Source organism: Peromyscus leucopus, chromosome 7 (assembly GCF_004664715.2).
Source record: "Peromyscus leucopus breed LL Stock chromosome 7, UCI_PerLeu_2.1, whole genome shotgun sequence".
NCBI classification, from domain to species: Eukaryota; Metazoa; Chordata; class Mammalia; order Rodentia; family Cricetidae; genus Peromyscus; species Peromyscus leucopus.
Window position 1 is genome coordinate 108,314,411 of NC_051069.1, and position 22,613 is coordinate 108,337,023.

General features: G+C 42.7%; 1 protein-coding gene across 1 annotated transcript in view; it reads right to left on the reverse strand.

The window, feature by feature from the left end:
* The window catches only part of Scn11a (sodium voltage-gated channel alpha subunit 11), an 88,199-nt gene that overhangs the window by 55,399 nt on the left and 10,187 nt on the right, over positions 1-22,613 (reverse strand). The window contains exons 5-10 of the mRNA XM_037208035.1: positions 20,753-20,847; positions 19,016-19,189; positions 18,217-18,283; positions 16,142-16,283; positions 14,982-15,179; positions 13,939-14,112 (exon numbers count right to left, since the gene is read on the reverse strand). Of these exons, the coding sequence (XP_037063930.1) occupies positions 13,939-14,112; positions 14,982-15,179; positions 16,142-16,283; positions 18,217-18,283; positions 19,016-19,189; positions 20,753-20,847 (850 nt within the window). The remainder of the gene's footprint in view (positions 1-13,938; positions 14,113-14,981; positions 15,180-16,141; positions 16,284-18,216; positions 18,284-19,015; positions 19,190-20,752; positions 20,848-22,613) is intronic.

The window sequence follows — 22,613 nt, forward strand, 5'->3', positions numbered from 1 at the left end:
AAATACAAAGCACCCACATTCACAAAAGAAACACTACTAAAGTTTAAAACGCACATCAAACCCCACACATTAGTAGTGGGAGATTTTAACACACCACTCTCACCAAATGATAGATCTACCAGACTGAAACTTAACAAAGAAATAAAGGACCTAACAGATGTTATGACTCAAATGGACCTAATAGATATCTACAGAATATTCCATCCTAACACAAAAGAATATACCTTCTTCTCAGCACCCCATGGAACCTTCTCAAAAATTGACCACATGCTTGGACACAAAACAAATCTCAACAGATACAAAAAAAATGGAATAACCTCCTGTATCTGGCGCCCAACGTTTGTGTTACGAATTCATGAAAAAGCTGTTTGCCTGTGGCCTTGTGAGCCCCATCTCAGGCCCAAGCTACACTCAGGCGGTTGTGGTGGCGCACGCTGGTAGGATTTGCTGAAGGAGACAGAGGCAGTAGGATCCCGAGTTTGAGATCGGCCTAGGAGGCTTGGGAGAAGCTTTGGCCTGGACTGAGCCAAAAACAGTGGTGGGACCATGGAAGCAGTGGCTACTGCTCCACGTTGCCAGCTCCTTCTCATCATGTTGGTGACTGCGGTGATGCTGCTACCTGGAATGAAGGGTTTACCGCTGCTGGTTCAGAGAAGAATTGCCAGACCATCGTGTTACAAGAAAGCATCGGCAAAGTCAGTTTGGAAAAGTTTGGCAAGACAAATGGTGGGGAGAAATTGTTGTGAAGATTTTCTGTTCTAGGGAAGAATGTTTATGGTTCTGAGAGACAGACATTTATCAGACCAAACCACAGAGGAGGCACAAAAAAAAAAAAAAAAAAAAAAAAAAGTCTGCAGGAAACCATGACCATGCCTAACAGTGACTTTGAAATCTTCAAAAAGATGACAGGATCCTACAACGATGATTCCACATGGACTATGATAAAGTCATTAAGCTGATTAATACCATGGAAAAATCGACTTTGGACTACAAACTGGTCAGGACAATTTCGAGAGGACTAGCTGAGATGATACAGCCTGGCAGACTACTTGAACAAGGACTTGAAACAAGCCCTGAACTTTCCTATTATGCAGAGACTGGACAAATGATACAGGACTTGATGATTAACCCAAAAATTTTCTTTTTGAGATTCCCTAAAGATATCTTCACCCCTAGAAAGCAAAAGAAAAAGAGAATATAGATATGAGATAGATCATCGAATCTACTCTGAGAAAAAGATAAAGAAATAATAGGATAAATAGGTAGATCATTGAATCTACACTGAAGAAAAAGGGGAAGATATAAAAATGACAAAAGGTAGACTACTGAATGTATTATGAAAAGAAAAAAGAGAGAATATGGATATGATAAGATAAAAAGGGAGATTATGGAATCTACTTTTAAAAAGGAACTACTTGTTTTAAATAAGATAAGTAATGAAAATTTTTTGGTCTGAGTTTATCAGATGTTACTGGACTGGACATTGTTAATATATATATAATGGAGTTTTTTATCTGAATCTGTCAAATGTTAATGGACTAGACATCATTAATGTAATTTTTGGCTGTATATATTGTATATACTTATTGGATAGTTTTTTCTTGTATTAGTTATAAGCTTTTTTTAATTTTAGACAAAAAGAGAGGAGATGTGGTGGTATTGTGTTCTCCAAAATATTGTGTACTCTAATAAATTTATCTGGGGTCAGAGAACAGACAGCCACTAGATACAAAGGCTAGAAAATGGTGGCACTCACACCTTTAATCCTAGCATTCCAGAGATAGAAATCCCTCTGGATCTCTGTGAGTTCAAGGCCACATTGGAAATAGCCAAGCATGGTGACACGCCTTTAATCCCAGAGCCAGCCTTTAATCCCAGGGAGTGGTGGTAGAAAGCAAAAAGATATATAAGGCGTGAGGACCAGAAACTAGAGGCATTTGGCTGGTTAAGATTTTGGCTGGTTAAGCATTCAGGCTTTTGAGCAGTAATTCAGCTGAGACTCATTCCGGATGAGGACTCAGAGGCCTCCAGTCTGAGGAGACAAGACCAGCTGAGGATCCGGCGAGGTGAGATAGCTGTGGCTTGTTCTGTCTCTCTGATCTACCAGCATGGACCCCAATAACTCGCCTTGGGTTTGATTTTATTAATAAGGACTTTTAAGATTCATGCTACATGTATCTTATCAGACCACCATGCCTTAAAGTTAGACCTCAACAACAAAAATTATAGAAAACCCACAAACTCATGGAAACTGAATAATGCCCACCTGAAACATCAATGGATCAAGGAAGAAATAAAGACAGAAATTAAAGATTTCCTAGAATTCAATGAAAATGAAAGTTACAACATACCCAAACTTATGGGACACTATGAAAGCAGTGCTAAGAGGAAAATTCATAGCTCTAAATGCACACATAAAGAAGATGGAGCAATCCCATACCAATGAATTAACAGCACAACTGAAAGCTCTAGAACAAAAAGAAACAAACTCACCCAGGAGAAATAGACGCCAGGAAATAATCAAATTGAGGGCTGAAATCAATGAAATAGAAAACAAGAGAACAATACAAAAAAATCAATGAAACAAAGAGTTGGTTCTTTGAAAAAATCAACAAGATAGACAAACCCCTAGCCAAATTAACCAAAAGGCAAAGAGAGAGCACCCAAATTCACAAAATCAGAAATGAAAAGGGAGACATAACAACAGACAACGAGGAAATCCAGAGAATCATCAGATCATACTTCAAAAACCTGTATTCCACAAAAATGGAAAACCAGGGAGAAATGGACAATTTTCTGGATAAATACCACATACCAAAATTGAATCAAGACCAGATAAACCATTTAAATAGACCAATAACCCCTAAAGAAATAGAAACAGTCATCAAAAGTCTCCCAACCAAAAAAAGCCCAGGAACAGATGGTTTCAGTGCAGAATTCTACCAGACTTTCAAAGAAGAACTAATACCAATACTCTTCAAAGTGTTCCACACAATAGAAACAGAAGGAACACTACCAAACTCTTTTTATGAGGCTACAATTACCCTGCTACCCAAACCACACAAAGATGCAACAAAGAAAGAGAACTACAGACCAATCTCCCTCATGAACATTGATGCAAAAATACTCAACAAAATATTGGCAAACCGAATCCAAGAATACATCAAAACAATCATCCATCACGACCAAGTAGGATTCATCCCAGGGATGCAAGGATGGTTCAACATACGAAAATTAGTCAATGTAATACACCATATAAACAAACTGAAAGAAAAAAACCACATGATCATCTCCTTAGATGCTGAAAAAGCCTTTGACAAAATCCAACACCCCTTCATGATAAAGGTCTTAGAAAGATCAGGAATACAAGGAACATTTCTAAACATAATAAAAGCAATTTATAGCAAGCCAACAGCAAACATCAAATTAAATGGAGAGAAACTCAAAGCGATACCACTAAATTCAGGAACAAGACAAGGCTGTCCACTCTCCCCATATTTATTCAATATAGTACTAGAAGTTCTAGCTAGAGCAATAAGACAACAAAAAGAGATCAAAGGGATACAAATTGGCAAGGAAGAAGTCAAACTTTCACTATTTGCAGATAATATGATAGTATACATAAGTGACCCAAAAACTCTACCAGGGAACTCCTACAGCTGATAAACTCCTTCAGTAAAGTGGCAGGATACAAGATCAACTCAAAAAAATCAGTAGCCCTCCTATACACAAATGATAAAAGGGCTGAGAAAGAAGTCAGAGAAACATCACCCTTTATAATAGCCACAAATAATATAAAATACCTTGGGATAACACTAACTAAACAAGTGAAGGACCTTTTTGATAAGAACTTTAAATCTCTAAAGAAAGAAATTGAAGAAGATATCAGAAAATGGAAGGATCTCCCATGCTCATGGATAGGTAGGATTAACATAGTAAAAATGGCAATCTTACCAAAAGCAATCTACAGATTCAATGCAATCCCCATCAAAATCCCAGCACAATTCTTCACAGACTTGGAAAGAAAAATACTCAACTTTATATGGAAAAACAAAAGACCCAGGATAGCTAAAAGAATCCTATATGATAAAGCAACCCTTGGAGGCATCACCATCCCTGACCTCAAACTCTACTATAGAGCTATAGTAATAAAAACAGCTTGGTACTGGTATAAAAACCGACATACGGACCAATGGAATCGAATTGAAGACCCTGACATTAATCCATGCACATATGAACACCTGGTTTTTGACAAAGGAGCCAAAACTATACAATGGAACAAAGAAAGTATCTTCAACAAATGGTGCTGGCATAACTGGATGTCAATATGTAAAAGATTACAAATAGATCCATATCTGTCACCATGCACAAAACTCAAGTCCAAGTGGATCAAAGACCTAAACATAAATCCAGTTACACTAAACTTAATAGAAAAGAAAATAGGAAGCACTCTTGAAGGCATTGGCACCGGAGACCATTTCCTAAATAAAACACCAACAGCACAGACCCTGAGCACAACAATTAATAAATGGGACCTCTCGAAACTGAGAAGCTTTTGCAGGGCAAAAGACACAGTCAATAAGACAAAAAGACAGCCAATAGAATGGGGAAAGATCTTCACCAACCCCACATCTGACAGAGGATTGATCTCCACAATATATAAAGAACTCAAGAAACTAGACATCAAAGTACTGAACAGTCCAATTAAAAAATGGGCTAAAGAGCTAAACAGAGAATTCACAAAACAAGAACTACAAACGGCTGAAAGACATTTAAAGAAATGCTCAACATCCTTAATCATCAGAGAAATGCAAATCAAAACAACTCTGAGATACCACCTTACACCTGTCAGAATGGCTACGATCAAAAACACCAATGACAACCAATGTTGGAGAGGATGTGGAGCAAAGGGAACACTCCTCCACTGTTGGTGGGAATGTAAACTTGTACAACCACTGTGGAAATCAGTATGGCGGTTTCTCAGAAAATGAGGAATCGAACTACCTCAAGACCCAGCCATCCCACTCTTGGGCATATACCCAAGGAATGCTGATTCATACCATAAAGATACATGCTCAGCTATGTTCATAGCAGCACTATTTGTAATAGCCAGAACCTGGAAACAACCTAGATGCCCGTCAACGGAAGAATGGATGAAAAAAATGTAGCACATATACACAATGGAGTACTACTCAGCAGAGAAAAACAATGAAAGCATGAAATTTGCAGGCAAATGGATGGAACTAGAAAAAATCATCCTGAGTGAGGTAACCCAAACCCAGAAAGACAGTCATGGTATGTACTCACTCATAGGTGGATTCTAGATATAAAATAAAGAACAATCAGACCACAACCCATAGAACCATAGAGGCTATATATATAGAGCATGGAGGCCCCTAGGATGACTGTGGCTTATAATAAATTCCAGTTTTACTCAATTATTGAAAAAAATAGCCAAATGAACGGAAACACATGAACTATGAACCAAAGGCTGAGGGGCCCCCAGCTGGATCAGGCCCTCTGAATAGATGAGACATTTGATTGGCTTGATCAGTTTGGGAGGCAACTAGGCGGTGGGACCAAGTCCTGTGCTCATTGCATGAGTTGGCTGTTTGAAACCTGGAGCTTATGCAGGGACACTTGGCTCAGTCTGGGAGGAAGGGACTGGACCTGCCTGGACTGAGTCTACCAGGTTGATCGCAGTCCTCGGGGGAGGACTTGTCCTGGAGGAGGTGGGAATGGGGGGGTAGGCTGGGGGTAAGGGGAGGGGGTGGGAGGGGGGAGAATAGGGGAACCCATGGCTGATATGTAGAACTGAATGGTATTGTAAAATAAAATATATATATATAATTATTATTTCTATATAAGTCATTCAGAATTATAATCTGGCTGTACTCAATGATCAGAACTACAGCTACAGGGCCTTAAAAAGGATAATAGATTCAGATATCACTGCCAACAGCTTAAAGAATGTCTCTCCTTGCTCAAGGTCTGTTCAGGCTTAAGAATGTAAGCCTCCCTGTCCTTGCTAACTTCATTACGCTATAACTAACTGGGAAACCTGTATATTCAGATTAAGTCATATATAGGCTCTCAGAGTTATAAATACATCTAACAGATTTTGTTCCCCCAGTCCTCAAACACCTGTAGAGATATGAGAATGTGGCACTTAACATAAAAGCCTTTTTATGATAAAGAGACATGTCAGCTCCTGGCAGCATCCTGTATCTCCTCCAAGAAGACGGATGGCCCCAGAAGAACTTCCACCCAGAAGCTTATGGCAAGGCTGGCCATGCAGTAAAAAGCTGGGATCCTGTCCAGACTGTGAATAAGCGGAACAATGGAGGACCCATTGCCTCACACTGCAAAGTCAAGGTGGGTCAGTCTCCCAAAAAAATCTGTCAGATCTTCTGGGCCTATCCACTGAACAAATGCTGCCTTTGGGGCTTCTGTCACCCCCCAACACACACAATGACCACAGAGAGACTTGGGATTGCTGCCTAGGTAACTGGAAAGCTGTCACACTTCTTAAATTTATCCTCCTTAGATCTGACAATGTTTGATGACTAGGGTATCAGTTTAACAGCCCCAATCCCAAGAATATATATGTATTACAGACAGGTATACCTCATTCACAGACTTCATGGTACAGGATAGACTGGTTTCAGATATAACTCCAGAGGTTCAAAGTTTTGATACTGATAAATGCAGCTTTGATAAACTGATAGAACATTGACTACAAAGAGTTCCTAAGAGTCCTTACATGGATTTTTAACCTTTTTGCCACGATGTAAATCCATTCCAGCTATCTTAGAGATACTACAGGCTCCTGGAAAAAGATGTTACTGCATCAAGAAATCTGGTCTGCTGAAAACTAACATCTCCAGAGTCCATTTCTGACCCCACCTATTTTTTGAGCACACTTTGCAGATTCACTGTTCCCGCCTGACCTACAGAGAAACAGCAGGTGCCATGGCCTCTATACCCCTGATTTGGTGTGCCGTCCCCCAGGCTCCTGGAACACCACTGCTGCAGCCTGCCTCCTCGGCTCCCTCAAGGAACGTTCCTGAGATTTCCCGCTGTGTGACTCCCAGTTCCCCCGCCCCCCTCCGCCCCTTGTCAGCCTGAAGTAGCCTCGAGAATTCAGTGCCCTTGTTCCCCCACTTGCTTCCATAACTCACCTCTTTTTATAATAATCAAAACAGAGGAATGTTAATATTCTAATTCACCCCTTGGCACCACCCTGTGTCCTGACATAAAAGCCTCATTCTAAGGAAAAACCCTGCCCCTTCCCCCCCTCTCTCTCTTTCTCTCTCTCTCTCTCTCTCTCTCTCTCTCTCTCTCTCTCTCTCTCTCTCTTTCTTTTTTTCTCTCTGTCTCTCTCTTTCCTATCTCTCTCTTCATCTCTCTATTAGAATAAACTCTCCACGTGGATGCAGCATCTGGGTTGTGAATTACTGGCCGCAGCCATCATGCCCGCATGCCGTGCATCTGCCCCGCCCATTGCTGCATCTGCCCAGCATGTTTCCTTGCATGCTCAGGATACCCCCGGGGGTCCTCCTGCACAATAATTCATAAAAGCTACCCCTTTGAGGGGTTGAATGACCCTTTCACAGAGGTCACCTAAGACCATCAGAAAATACAGATATTTACATTATGATTCATAATAGTAGCAAAATTACAGTTATGAAGTAACAACAAAAACAATTTTATGGTTGGGGATCACCACAGCATGAGGAACTATTAAAGGGTCACAGCATTAAGAATGTTGAGTACTGATATAAGGTAAATATAAAGTATATAACAAGCACTAAGTCATTAGCAAGAAAACAAAGCAGGAAATGAGCATTAAAATGATGTATAACTAGCCAGGCAGTGTTGGTGCAGGCCTCTAATCCCAGCACTCTGGAGGCAGAGGCAGGCAGATCTCTGTGAGTTCAAGGCCAGCCTGGTCTACAGAGCGAGATCCAGGACAGGCTCCAAAGCTACACAGAGAAACCCTGTCTTGAAAAACCAAAGGGGAAAAAAAGATGTATAACAAATCTTTGCTTCTTAAGATTATATTCCAGTAACAAGCAATAAATTTCAACAATGCAAAATCACAGTTACTATTTTATCAACCTACATCCAGGATTTCAAAAACATGCATCTCCAGCTGGGCCTGGTGGTGCATGCCTTTAATCCCAGGACTCAGGAGACAGAGGTAAATAGATCTTGGCAAATTTGAGACCAGCCTGGTCTACATAGCAAGCTCCAGGACAGCCAGAGCTACATAGTGAGACCCTGTCTCAAAAAAAAAAAAAAAAAAAACAAACCCACATATCTCATTCTCTTGATTAAAATCCTTCACAGCTTCCTACCTCTTACCCTCAGCATGAAGACTGAATGAACTCCTTGGCTTGGTTTTTTCGGACCTTTTGTGATTGCTCCATCTTACTAAGCTGGACTTGCCATTGTCCCCTAAACACATAGGCACACACATTTACACATTCATGTGTACACACATACATGCATACACACATATATGTGCACACATACATGCACATGCATACATACATACAAGTGCACGCACACACATGTGCACACACATGCACACACACATGCTTTTAAATGGGCCATGTTCTCCTGCTCATCTTGCTTCCAGGCCTTGGCATGCACCACTTTCTCCACTGGCAACATCTGCTCTTCCTTTTGCCTGGTGAATCCCACTTGGCTTAGACACCACTCTCCTGAGAACCTTTTCTGATTTGCTTCTAATTCGCTATTCTTCCTCCAGCTCCAGTCATGATGGTTTGTGTCACACAGATCCTGTTGTTTGCCCAACACATATGTCCGAGGGCCCTACCTTGAATACTTCCTCTTGTAACCGCAAACCCCCCAGTCCCATTACACAGCAAGTCAAAAACACAGCACAATCATGATCCCCAGTTTCTAGGAATCTGTAACGAATGATGGGCCAAAATTAATATATCTATAATTCAATATAAAAATAAAACAGATACAGATATAGATGACAGACAGATAGATATTCTCAAACACCCTAACTCCACGGGTTTTAACCTCCAGCTACCCTAGGTGGTAGTGGCTCCATAATGTGCTTTCACTGGCTCCTTCCGTTCCACATGGCACACTCTACTCTCTGCAGGGGACATCTGCTCAGGTAATCTACCCGCACTCTAATGCCTTTGGCTTTGCTTCAGAGGGAGCCAACAGCCACACTGCCCTTTCCAAATTGTCTGTGCCAAAGGACACACCCTTAGCCTGTCTGTGGCTAATCTACAAAGTTCCATTTGGGAGACCTAAGACCAGGCTCACGTGTTCAGCTCTTGGTCCCAATCTGACCTCAATATACACTGGACAAAGTCCACTGCCAGCCTAAATTTAGAACTTGCAGTTTTAATAGCTAAACTGAATTAGATGATGTGATAACATGGAATGGAGGATGGTCCAAGGACCCCTCCTATATAATTCATCTCAAGCCTTTCTCATCCTAGCCACTCAGCTCTCATTATGCCAAAGCCTGAATGCCAAACATTTCAACTGGGTGTCTGATCCTGCTGCTTGTAACTGAGATACAAAGTCTTTCTGTTCATGGGACTCCATTGTCTTATGTCTGTGATCTGCCTTTGCTTCTGCCCACCAACTTGGATGCTTTTGCTTGTATTTTCATAGTTTTCTGTTAGATGTCCTCTAGGTTACAAGTACTTATATTACTGCCAACTTGATATCTTCATAAGAGAAAAGAATACTTGATAAGCTTTTCAGGTTGTCTGTCTCCATCTCCAGACACACACAAACTAGTATGGATATGTAGGTCACTGGGTTCAGTCTTAGAGAGATTCAAATGTCTTTTGAGCATAAATAATATTAGAAAATCATCTTGTGTTTTACTTCACTGGAAAGCTGGCTCTGGAGACAGGAGTTTTGCCTGTCCACTTTAGACCCAATCGTGTTTGTCTAAAAGTTTTTTTCCAACATCTCTTTTCATGACTCTGTGACAGAGAAAACTACAGAACAGCCCAGGACAAGACATTGTATGCAGATAAGAGTCAAACCATTTCCAACAGGGATTGCTATTATTTATCTTTAAAAGGCATTTTTTTTTTTTGTTTCAGTTTTTTAAGACAGGTTTTCTCTGTGTCACCTTGGCTATCCTGGAACTTGCTCTGCAGACCAGGCTGGCCTTGAACTCAGAGATCTATCTGCCTCTGCCTCCTGAATTCTGGGAATAGAGGTGCACACCACCACAGTCTGGTTTTACATTTTTTAATCAAGAGAAATTTACATCTAAAAATTGAAATGGCTAAATTTAATCACAGATGTCTAACTTTCTAAAGACTCAAGATCATGGATATATGTGAAGCTATTGCTAGAATGTAAACTTTCTTATCTCAGGATCTGTAATACCATTGGGATGTGATTTTAAAAAGCTGTAAAATCCTAGGTAGAGAAAAAGTTAGCTTAAAATTTGTAACAAAAATGTTAATAGTTAAAAGCTTATATACAGGTAATCGTAATTTGCTACAGCATGCCATGAATATAACTTCGGTTCAACTCTTGTTTAGAAAAATATGAGAAAATATTAAATAGGTTTGAGAAAAATGTTCAAGTGGATATAAATTATAAGGTTATGTTTTTGGTTTAAGAGATGGGGTAAATATTTTGAGTAAAGATAGTTTTGCTTGTTTTTAGAAATAAGAGTTTTTCTTTATAGCCTTGGAACTTGCTCTGTAGACCAGGCTGGCCTCAAACTCACAGAGATCTGCCTGCCTCTGCCTCCTGAGTATTGGGATTAAAGGTGTGTGCCACTATTACCCAGCTAAGGATAGATTTTTTTATGATGATTTTTGCCCTAAGAATAAAAAAATAGGCCGGGCAGTGGTGGCACATGCCTTTAATCCAAGCACTGGGGAGGCAGAGGCAGGCAGATCTCTGTGAGTTCGAGGCCAGCCTGGTCTACAGAGCAAGTTCCAGGACAGAGAAAGTTACACAGAGAAACCCTGTCTTGAAAATCATAAAATGGTAGATGAAGACAAAGCCACAAAAGCTAAAGCCAGATCATAAACGGTCTGAATAAGTTATACAAGGTTTACAGAAAATAAGACTTAATAACATGTGTTTGATGATTAAGGTTAATAAATCATTAAGGTTATAATGGTCTATTCATGCTAACAAAGACTGATTTAAAGGTGTATATCTAACCACTTAAGTCTTTGCTAACTTTGTTAATTTTTAGCTATTTGGAGAAACTGAGTTATTTTAAAAAACTGTGATGTAAGAGAACACTATCAAGGATCAGGAAAATGAGGTTCCCTGTCTCTCCGTGGACTGTGTCTGTGGCTTAAAAATGATATTGATGCTAAAAGATCTTCAATTCAAAGTTGTAATTTTTAAGACTCAAAATCTTAACAGGGATAAAATTATAAAATTCTAATCTTATAAAAAGCTGCCAAATTGTTAAAGATAATTAAAACATAAAAGTTAAATGATAGTCTGTCCTCATAAAATTGAGCCAGTTGTACAATTGCATTTAACCTTACTAAACAGAAACTATGATAATCTTAATGTAAAAACTTCTCTTCATTAACTTTGTCTCTTAAAGTTCTCCCACAAAGTTGTGCAGTTACCATCTCCTGACATAATCTCTGCCATCTGCTAAGTTTTATCGTGGCCCCTGGAAGGATGCTACTCTGAGACACTCTGACATCAGTCTCTTCTACACCCCTGACACACACTTCATCAGCATGAAGCAGCTAAGAGAAGCCAGTGCCCCAACCAGCTGGAAGTGGTTCAAGTGATCTCTGAGAGGGGTCTAATGAGACCTGGGCTGGCCAACTCATCTCTCTTTGTCAGTCTAGAGATTGTTCTCAGAACTAAACAGCTGGACTGAAAGTCTCTTTGCATCAGCTAACCTCTGACTTCCCAAGCTCTCGGCTTATCCTTCAGAACCAACTGGACTCCGGCTGTTATGGTATTCCAAGACTAGATCTGACCGCTGCTGAGGATAGGATCTGTGCCCTCCTCCATGAACAATGCTGCTTCCACACCAACAAATCCTAACTGATTTAATACGGGGCACAAGGACCAGACGTAAATTCAGCCGCAGGCCTCCTGTGGGGGGGCTGCTGGGTCCCTCCCACTCTGGCTTTTCCCTTCAATAACTTCCTCCTTATTATCCCCGAGCTAACATTTTCACCCTGTCTTTTAAATGGCTTACTTATTGAACTCCCCCCTAGACCCAAACAAAATGTTCCACACAGTGGCTCCTGATGGCTCTCGTCCTCCAACAGCTCCATTTGCTCCTGATACATCTGGGAAAGACCTTTTATGCTGTGGAGAAACTCTGGCTGAGGGGACCATCCTCCCTTTTACTCCAGGACAGACACAGTCTTCAGTCAGTCCTGTCTTCTCCTGCTCCCTCCCTGTGATGCTCTGCAGCTCCCTGCTGCTTCTGCTGGCTCAGACTGGCTCAGACTGGCTCAGACTGGTGCAGCCACCCTGACAGGGATCACCCTGAACCTGCTCTAAACACTTTCCAGCTCACGTTGTCTCTCCACCTTCCTGGGCAATCTCAGTCTTTCTGCGTAACTTCGTCCTCAGACGGTGGTCCTATTTTTGGAAGGTTATGGACTCTCTGGAAGATGGTGCCTAGCTGACCGACATAGGCCACTCTGGGCTTTGAAGGTCACACCTCCCTGGTCCAGTTTAGCTCTCTGCTTCTTGGTCATTTGCCACAACATGACCAGTCACCATGCTACCTCATTCTCCTGCTAACATAGTCTGAGCTGATCTTGAAGCCATGCCTCCCCTGCCAGCCATGCCTCCCCCGCCAGGCCAGACTGAATGCCATAAAACCATGGACCAAAATAAATCTTTCATCCCTGAAGTCGCTCTATGGGAATTTTGAGGTCCAGCCTCTTAATTTCCTTCCCAGGGGCCCAGGAAAGATGCTACCAATGGTGGGGAAATGAATCTAGATACACCAAGCTCTTTGTCCGTTGACTTTTTTCCTCTATGACAAAATTCTATCTGTACAACTTCAGTTCCGTCCTGACTCTCAGTTCCTACTTTTTCTGTCCCCTCATAGCCCTGGTAATAACTAAGCCCTTAATGCTTTTGGTCTCGTCTTTGTCCCCTGTTCCTTTGTCCTCCATCTTTCCTTCCTCTTCTCCTCTCCTGACCTGCTTCACCCACAATCTACAAGAAACTTTTCCTTGCTCCTCACTCCTCAGCCTGAGCCATTCTGCCTTCCCATCTACAGAAACTCTGCCTTTTTCTCTTCTCTCTGGCCACACAGCTCTCTGCCCCTGCTGGAATTCTGCTCCAGTCCTTGCTCCACCTGGTTATGCAAAAAGTCCTGTTGTCTCAGTCAGTCGCTCTGGAGAGCCACTAGGCCTGAAGGCAAGGCATGGTCTGAGCCTCGTTTGCATAAGAAGCAAAGCTATGCATCTGCAGCCTGCTTGTCTCCTAGGCTCTGTGGGGGAGTTAGTCACCTAGAGGATCCGCAGGTCTGAGAAGCTGAACTGTTTGCCAAATGGTCTACTAGTTTATGTGCCCACAGGCATTTCATAGCAGAAGACAGCTGAAATATTAAAAACTGAATAACACCAAATATTCCATGATAGATGGCTTCCTCTAGAAAAAAAAAAATGTCTTGAAATTTTTAAGCAGAGCTTTAATACACAGCTGAATCTCTACAATATATTCTTGCAACCCACAGATTGCTCCACTGTAATTTTGTCACAGTGACAAAGAATATGGCCCTCACACACACTATAACTGCTCACATAGATACTTACAAGCATGTACTGGCATTGTGGCACAAATGAATGAGAGTGTGCACATGGACAGAGAAATGATGAGCTGATGAAGAGAGGAATTCCTTCTCCATGGCCCTGCATGCACAACAGAACTGCTGGTCCCTGGGAGAAGACTTACGTTTTTAGAGGAATCATCTTCTGAATCTGATGCTGAGGCTCGATTCTTCTTAGACTTTCCCATAAAGAAGGACTTTCTTGTCTTACTACCAAAAAACTTTCTCTTCTTTGGAGAAAAGGATGATGCTTGAAGGGAATTAAGTGAACTTCTGTCGATTCCCATGGCAACCAGAGCCTTTGAAAGAGAACAGAAGCAATTAATGAGCATATTATTCCTTCCCATGAGCATGCAGACGACCTCAACCTCAGTGAGCTATTCTCCTCTCTCCCATCATACTGAACCCTTCAGATCACTCTTTGCCTCATTTGAATGTGTTAGCTGGGCTGTTGTTCATCCAGAGAGTGGCTTGGCTTTGCACAGACCTCGAAGTCATCAAAGTCAGGGTTAACTCTTGCACGGTTCCCCATGATTAACCCTAGGCTGTGCTAGGGATGATATATATTTATGCCTGGGGACACTAAGGTCTCACCACGGGTTTCCATCTGACAAATCTGTGTTATGCAAAAGATAATGCAGAGTGTAAAAATACAGCTCCTACCCTGAGAATTGGAGTACAGAACGTAAGATGCCAGGTAAGCTTCTTGGGGTGGCCTGTAACTGTGATGGGTTCTAGGAATGGAAGAACAAGCCTGCCTCTGTAGTAGAGCCCCAGCCTTCCACCATGCAAAGGTTCTGAACAAAAATAGTTTGAGATTCACATAAGAAAGTTTGCAACAGAGCCTGAATTTGTACATAAATAAGTTACACCCAGTGGTCAGTAATTTGGTGCATGTTCTAGATGGTACAAACTTTCAGAATTCGAAAAGCATTGAGACTACATTCTCAAGAATCCTGTGTCCAGATCAGTTTGAGAATAATGGCCACACAGCCAGCCTGCAAAGGATTCAAATTCTCAGTAAAACACGGAGGTGGGGGGGGGGGTGCGGTGCAGTGCGGTGTACCAAAGGGCTGAAACCTGGCTGCAGGAGGCAGCCTTTGGCCTCCATCACACTGCCTCAGGTCCCCTTCGGCCCCTATAGCAGGCCACACTGTCTAAGCCCCACCTCTTTCTCCTCCCTTAACAGCTGCTGGGCTTCTTGAAACATCTTTTCCTTGGCCTCTGTCTCTGCAGCTACATTCCGGTTCTGTTCTTCATAAGCCATGGTGACAACAGCCAGGGTTAAGTTGAGCAGATAGAAAGAACCCAGGAAGATGACCACCACAAAGAAGAAGACAAAGTAGATTCCAGAGGTCCGGAGGATCTGTGAGGGACGAACACAGCTTGTATCTGTTGTATCTCCCATAGTCCGGCATGGTAATACATCTCAGATACTCGGCCTCCAGCAGGAGAGTCCAGCCAGTGGCCCAGGACAGCTCTGAATGCAGCCCAACCCCAAAAGGTGAACTTGCTTAAAATATGAGCTATTTTGCAATATTTTATAACTCAGTCACATGGGGGGTTTTAAAAGATTTTTTTCTTTGTGTGTATGTCTGTGAGGGTGTGTGCTGTATACATGTATCAGAAAAGAACGTTGAGTCCCCTAGGGCTGGAGTGATAGACAGTTGTGAGTTGTATGACGTGGCTGCTAGAAACTGAACTCAAGAAGAGCAAGTGCTCTTAACCGTTGAGCCATCTCTCCAGCCCCGACTGCACAGTTCTGAAGAGAGAGCACTGTGGATGGCAAAGTCCTGTGGCAACATCATGCAAAGGAAATATATGTGTGATCTCGCAATCTGCAAGCACCTTGTGGCCCGTGATAATCCCTCTTGGTCCACTGTGACTCAGAGAACCCAAAAGGTTGGACACCCCTTGCAGGCTCCCAGTCACAGAGCGACTCCTAACATCCTCTCTCACAGTGGAATTGCCATACATTTACAGAGAGGTCAGTCTCCCTGACTTTACTGTCCATAACTCTCTCAGTGATGTTTGCAGACTTTCCAGATAGAAAAGGCAGAAGAAAGAGAGAATATTGCTAAGGGTGGAAACATAGGCAGGGGGTAATGTGTGTAGAAAGAGATCTGTTTGTACTCTTCTTTCAAACACCTCTTTCATTGCCTTGAAGTTTCTGACACAATTTCTGAAGCAGAATTCAGTTGTTATAGATAAGCAATAGAGGCAAATGGGGAGCTGGAGGGCAGGCTTTAAATCAATGATAAACGAGTTGGTAACACAGGGGAGGAGTCAGGATGGCACGAGGGAGAAAGAGAGAATATAAATAGGAACCTGTCGATAAAGCTTCTCCCAGGAATCTTGAGTCATAACCCGGAACATGGCAAGAAAGGACCAGCCGAAGTTGTCAAAGTTCGTATAATTATAGTCGGGGTTAAATGAGGTTTTATTGCATGTATAACCATTAGGACAGGATCTAGATGTTGGAAATAAAGGAATTGAGAAAAGATTATATTTCCCCCAGCCCAGCTTTCCTGCCATGGCACCATGCTTCAGAGGACCTTGGGCTCCCTCAAGAAAACAGAGAGAAAGAATGGCACCTCACCACTCCCCTGTACTGAGTTTTCCTGATGTCCCCTCAAGGCCTCTCATTGACCCTTCCAAGACTGATGAAGAAATCATATTAGCCAGGTTTTCATTGAAAGATTAAATGCAGACACAAGGCACAATAGCAATATAAAAGCCCATGTCACAGGAGCTGTGGGTACCAGTCCAAGATGGGACCTGTCAACGTTCGTCATGGAAACAGAAGGAGCTCGAGTGGCCCCACCCTCTGTATGAGGGACTATCGACAGTTAGTGGTGGCTGGAGAATGGGTGTCCCTTTCTTCAGTGGTATGGCCACGTGTAAGCCACCTGTGCACCAGTAAATAACCTCCCACCCATGTTCCTGCAAGCAACCCTAGACTAGATGAGATACACACACACACACACACACACACACACACACACACACACACACACACACATCACAAATGTAGGAAGGGGACATATTGGGAAAAAAGACAGTTTCAACAGAAGGAAAGGCAATGGGGGAAATCACTAAAATTCATTACACACACGTATGAAGCTGTCAAAGGATAAAAAGACAAACTGAAAAACAAAAATGAAATTGGAGGGAAGGAAAAGTGAGCCCTGGGACAATGATGATTTGCATAATTTAAAATGAAAACTTTGCAGCTTGAAAAATAGTATACGTAATGGTCTCTCCTTGTCCCTTGGTCCCACATAACTTAATTGCCAGTTAACAGTTGTATAAGCTTCCAGTTTTCCATGAAAAGAGAAACACACACCGACTTACTTATTTGTTCATTCATCCATGCATATCTTTTGTAATAAACCCGTGGGAGTGTGTCTTGATCACTCTCCTGCGGCTTTCTCACGAAAGAATAATCTCCAGCTTTCTTACTGATAAATAGAGCTTTTTCTAAGAGTAAACAGGAGGTGTTTCTTTTTGTGTCTTATAGTTATCATTTATTTAACTTCTCAGTTACCTTTGAAAGACTTGAAGATACTTTCCACAAATTTGAAGTATCATTGAATTTTCTATACATTTCTTGTGAGCTACCAATTCCACATAACTGGGGAGAAACCTGTTATCAACACTTGGAAATAATTTGTTGTTGTTTTGTGTTTGTTTGTTTGTTTGTTTTTCAAGACAGGGTTTCTCTGTGTAGCCCTGGCTATCCTGGGTTTCGCTCTGTAGACCAGGCTGGCCTCGAACTCAGAGATCCACCTGTCTCTGCCTCCTGAGTGCTGGAATTAAAGGTGTTCACCACTACTGCCTGACTATAAATCATTTTTATTGAATAATACAAGTCTAAGCATATGTAAGCCTGGAATGAGCATGTGTTGTATTCCCACATGTAACTTCAGTCCCGGGGAATCTGACTCTCTCTCCTGGCCTCAACAGGTACTGCATGCATATGATGCACAGACATGCATGCAGGCCAAACACCCACACACATAGAAATGAATAAATTTTTAAAAAAATAATTTAAAACTAAAGTAAATAAATAAATAAGGGACTGGAGAGATTTCTCAGTAGTTAAGAGCACTGACTACTCTTCCAGAGGACCTGGGTTTGATTCCCAGCACCCACATGGCAGCTCACAACTGTCTGTAACTCCAGTTCCAGGGGCTCTGATGCTAATGCACATAAAATAAAATTACATAAACTATTTTCTAAAAAAGAGAGAATATGATTTTAAATAAATAAATCTGCTTAGACACAGGAAATTCATTCCTGGGAACTCCACCGCTGCATTAGCCATCACCTGAAGACTATTTGCACATATTCCAAAAGGTCTTGGGGTGGTCGACATGGAAGGAATAGTCTAGGCTTCTTACCTGCTGCCCAACCAGGTGCCACACATCATGAAGTCATCACTGTTATTTTCCTTTGCAAAGCAATCCTCTAAGACAAGAAAGTCATAGGTTCAGATTAAAAAAAAAAAAGATGGACACAAAAAAGAGCAGCAAATATGTCAGACTATTTTTCAAGCAGCTGATTTTAATCCTCTGAAATGATCAAACGGGCATCCAGAGAGGAATGGAGCCTTAGGAAGAGAAGAGGAAGACAGGGAAGAAGGGAGGAGAAATGGGAGGATGGATCATCACCATCACCACAACTCTGTTTAGAACATAACATATATCACCCCAAACGGACCAGAGCCAGCCCTGGGAAAGTGGAACAAGACTCAGCCATGACTGACATGAAGAGAACGCAACTATGTGACGTCATTCAGAACTCAGCAGAGGAGTGAGTCTGACCCCGGGGCAGAGAAGGCGGCGCAGAAAAAGAGCTGGCGTTGCAAAACAGACAGACAAACAAAACTTGAAGTGCAAGGGTTCTTGGAACTGCCTGGTTCCCTTTGACCAAGTCCAGGCCCTCTGCACCCACTCAGGAAACCGTGCCGAGTCAGTGGGGGAGAAGAAGGGAGGAGCTGTTGCTCTTGTGAACGTGACTTTGAGATTTTCCTTCTCCAGAGAAACTCAGAGAATGAGGGAATTCTCTACAAAATGTGTGTGTGAAGTTCAGGGTGGACAGTCTGCCCTTGCTCCTAAGGACAGAGAATCAGGTGGTACCAGTGGGAAGCAGATGGGAGTCAACCACACATAAACCAATGGGTAGAAGGAGAGAACTCACGGTTGGACGTAGGGTCCGGGCCACAGTCGGGCTTAATACATTTCTGGTTCAGAATTCCCATGAAGAGCTGCTGACCAACCAGGGCAAAGATGCTCAGGCAGAAGAGGGTGAGGATCATCACGTCCACCAACTTCTTCACAGAGCGTAGCAGAGCCCCAACAATAACCTTCAGACCTGAGGGGATGAGACATTTGTTTGAAAAAACATCCCTCAGTCCCTGACCAGACATTAAGTAAGAGTCAAGGAGGGATTAATGAAGGTCTGGGAGGCTGTGCGGAAAGAACAATGCTATCAGGATCAGCACCCCTGATCTCAAATTACACAACAGAGCCACAGTAACCAAGGCAGCCAGAGGAGGCAATGCAGGACCTGGAAATAAAACCGCGCAGGTACAGCCACGGATTTTTGACCAAGATGCTGAAGACAAACATCAGAAAAGGAATATCTACCTCTTCCACAAATGATGCTGGGGAAACTGGAGGTCCACTTACAGAATATCAAAACTTGATCTGTACTTCTGCAAAAAAATCTATCCCAAATGGATTAGAGACCTTACCACTGTGATACCCCAGTCTCTGAACCTGCTAGCGGAAAATGGGGGAAAACAACGCCTGATGCAAGGGTCGGCAAGGACACTCAGGAAAAGATGACGAAGGCTTGGGAGACCGAAGTTCCCAGAACAGCAGCAAAGGAACAACCAAGAAAATGTCGAAGCAGCTCACAGCAGGGGACAGACCTAGACCAGCTGCAAGACTGCAGAGGGATGGTCCGGAGATGCTACAAAGAACTCCAACAGTTAAGCACTAACAAAAGCATCCATGACCAAATGGGCAAGTGAATTAAACAAGAAATTTTAAATCAAATGTATTTTAATTTTTCAAATCATACTCTAAGAATAGTACTGTCGTAGAATGATTTGATACAGTCTTAAACAGAAGAAGAAATAGAAAAGTTTCAGGTTATCAAGCCCCTTTTCTCAAATTGTTTTTTAAAATCACTTTTTCTTAGTAGCTCATGGTGAGAAGTGCATTTGGCCTTGTCTGATTCTGATCGCACTAATGGTCCAAGGAATTCAATAGAAATCCCAGTGTCCACAATCACCACCTCGAAGGAGTAACACATGCCGGATTCTTTGGGTTGTGACTGGTTTCTGCTACTTCAAAAACAAATGGCCAGTTTGTGTATGGGAAAATGCTCAGCATCCTTAACCAGAAGGGAAATGCAAGGTGAAAGCTCACTGAGAGAAAAATACTTTCTTGAGGGGATATGAGTGTGTCAGGGTGTGAGTCACCAGCTGGAGGTCTTGCTTCTGATTACTGCTACAGGAGGGAGGGGGAGGAGGGAGGGAGGAGGAGGGAGGGAGAAGGAGGGGAGGAGTGAAGAGAGGGGCTGATGAGAGCATTTGTCGGGGGAGAAGGAGTCCTTGTCCATTGCTGGTGGAAATATAAATTAATGCAGACACTATGAAAATCAACATGGAAGATCCTCAAAAACTAAGCATAGAACCATCAGGTGATCTGGTTATGCCACTCCTAGGTATATGATGACCCACGTGTATGGTGGTGTCATTCACAACAGCAAAACCAGATAGGCGGCTATGAACCCACCCAGTGGGGATGGTTCCTCTAAGAAAGCAGTAAGAGCTCCTAAGTGCGGAGCCATCTCTCCGGCCCCACGCTTGGGAATGTTTCAATGTTAGAGAGCATTTTAGCTAAGAGTCAGTATTGGAAGGCCTACCTGAAACAACAGATATTGCTTTCAGAGCTCTAAACACTCGGAAGGAACGAAGAACTGAAAGATTGACTTTGGTTCCTGGAAAACAAGTTGCGATCCTAGAAAACAAAAGACAGGGAGAGCCCAGGTTGCTCAGTGCACGCATCTCCACGGAGGCCAGGGATTGGTGGCAGATGTCTTTTTCAATCTCTGCCCATCTTAATTTTTGAGATAGGATCTCTCCCTGAGCCCAGGGCTTACCAGTTGGGCTAGAGTAGCTGATGGGCAAGCCCCAGGGATCCTTCTGTCTGCCTGACAGAGCTGGTATTGCAGGCACAAGCCACCACAACCAGCTGCTTTTACGTGGGTGCTTGGGACCAGTCTCAGGAGCCTCGTACTTGCAAGCCAGCACTTTACTGGCCGAGTCATCTCCCCTGCCCTGGAGCCCATGCTCTTAATCACTGAGTCACACTGCCAACAGCCAGGAGCACACAAGTGGTGATCTTCAAATGTAAAACTCTGAGATGAATAGCACCTGCCTCTAGTGACTTCTGGGACTGAAATGGGGAAAATATAGGCAAATGCTAACCACTTTGTCTGGTACTATGTAACAGGTAGTGAACTATTGTCACACTGGCTTGATTTTTTTTATTTATTGACTCCGTCATTCAGATGTCAAAACAGTGTTTATTTCCAGGAACAATTTCAACACCCTCCTTGAGTCATCCACAACTGATTCAAAATGGACCACGGAAGTTGGGGGTGTGGCTCAGTAGGTAAAGGTACAAGACATGCAAACTTGACAGCCTGAGTTCAGTGCCTGGAACCCACATAAAAAACCAGATGCTGTGGCACACATCTGTAATCCCAGCATTCCTATGGCCATATGGGAGGCAGAGATGGCAGGACCACTGAGAAGTTCACATATCAGCTAACCTGGAGTATGCAGTGCAGCAGAAACAAGAGAGGTGTGGTGATAGTTTATTTGTGCTTTAATAAAGTTTGTCTGGAGATCAGAGGAAATAGCAAACCATTTTAAGTAAACAAAGAAGTCAGGCAGTGGTAGCACATGCCCTTTATCTGATCCCTTAGCAGGCAGGATCTCTGTGTGTTCAAGGCCACACTAGGGAACAGAGCCAAGGGGGGTGGCACACACCGTTAATCTACCAACTATAGAGTTTTTAGGCCTGTACAGACTTAAAGTGGCAGAGCTGTAGTATGAAGAGTTGGGTGGGGTGGAAGGTCTGGGGAGGCAGCTCAGTGGTTACAATGCTTTCCCTAAGCATGAGAACCAGAGTTTGGATCTCTGTTGGGTGGGTGGGGTGGTTTGAAAGAAAATGGCCCCCATAGGTTCTTAGGAAGTGACACTGTTAGGAGGTGTGGCCTTGTTGGAGTAGGTGTGGTGTTGTGGGAGGAAGTGTGTCTCAGCCTCTTCCTGCTGCTTTCAGGTCTGGATGTATAACACTCTCCAGAACCATGTCTGCCTGCATGCTGCCATGCTTCCACCCTGACGATAATGGACCAAACCTCCCAATGAAATGTTTTCCTTTATAAGAGTTGCTGTGGTCATGGTGTCTCTCCACAGCAATAGAAACCCTGAGACAGTGGGCACAGTAGCCCACCTGTATGTAATTCCAGCCTCAGAAGGCAGCCACATCGGTGAGCTCTGGGTTTGATGTGGTTCCTGACATCAATCTCTGGCTTCTACATGCATGCACATACATATGTATGCATACAAAAACATGTTTCAAAAAACCAAAACAAACAAAAAACACATCTCATTCTCTTGCTTAAATCTCTTCACAGCTTCCTACCTCTTACCTCAGCATGAAGACTAAATAAACTCCTTGGCTTGGTTTTTTAGACCTGTTTGTGATTGCCCCAT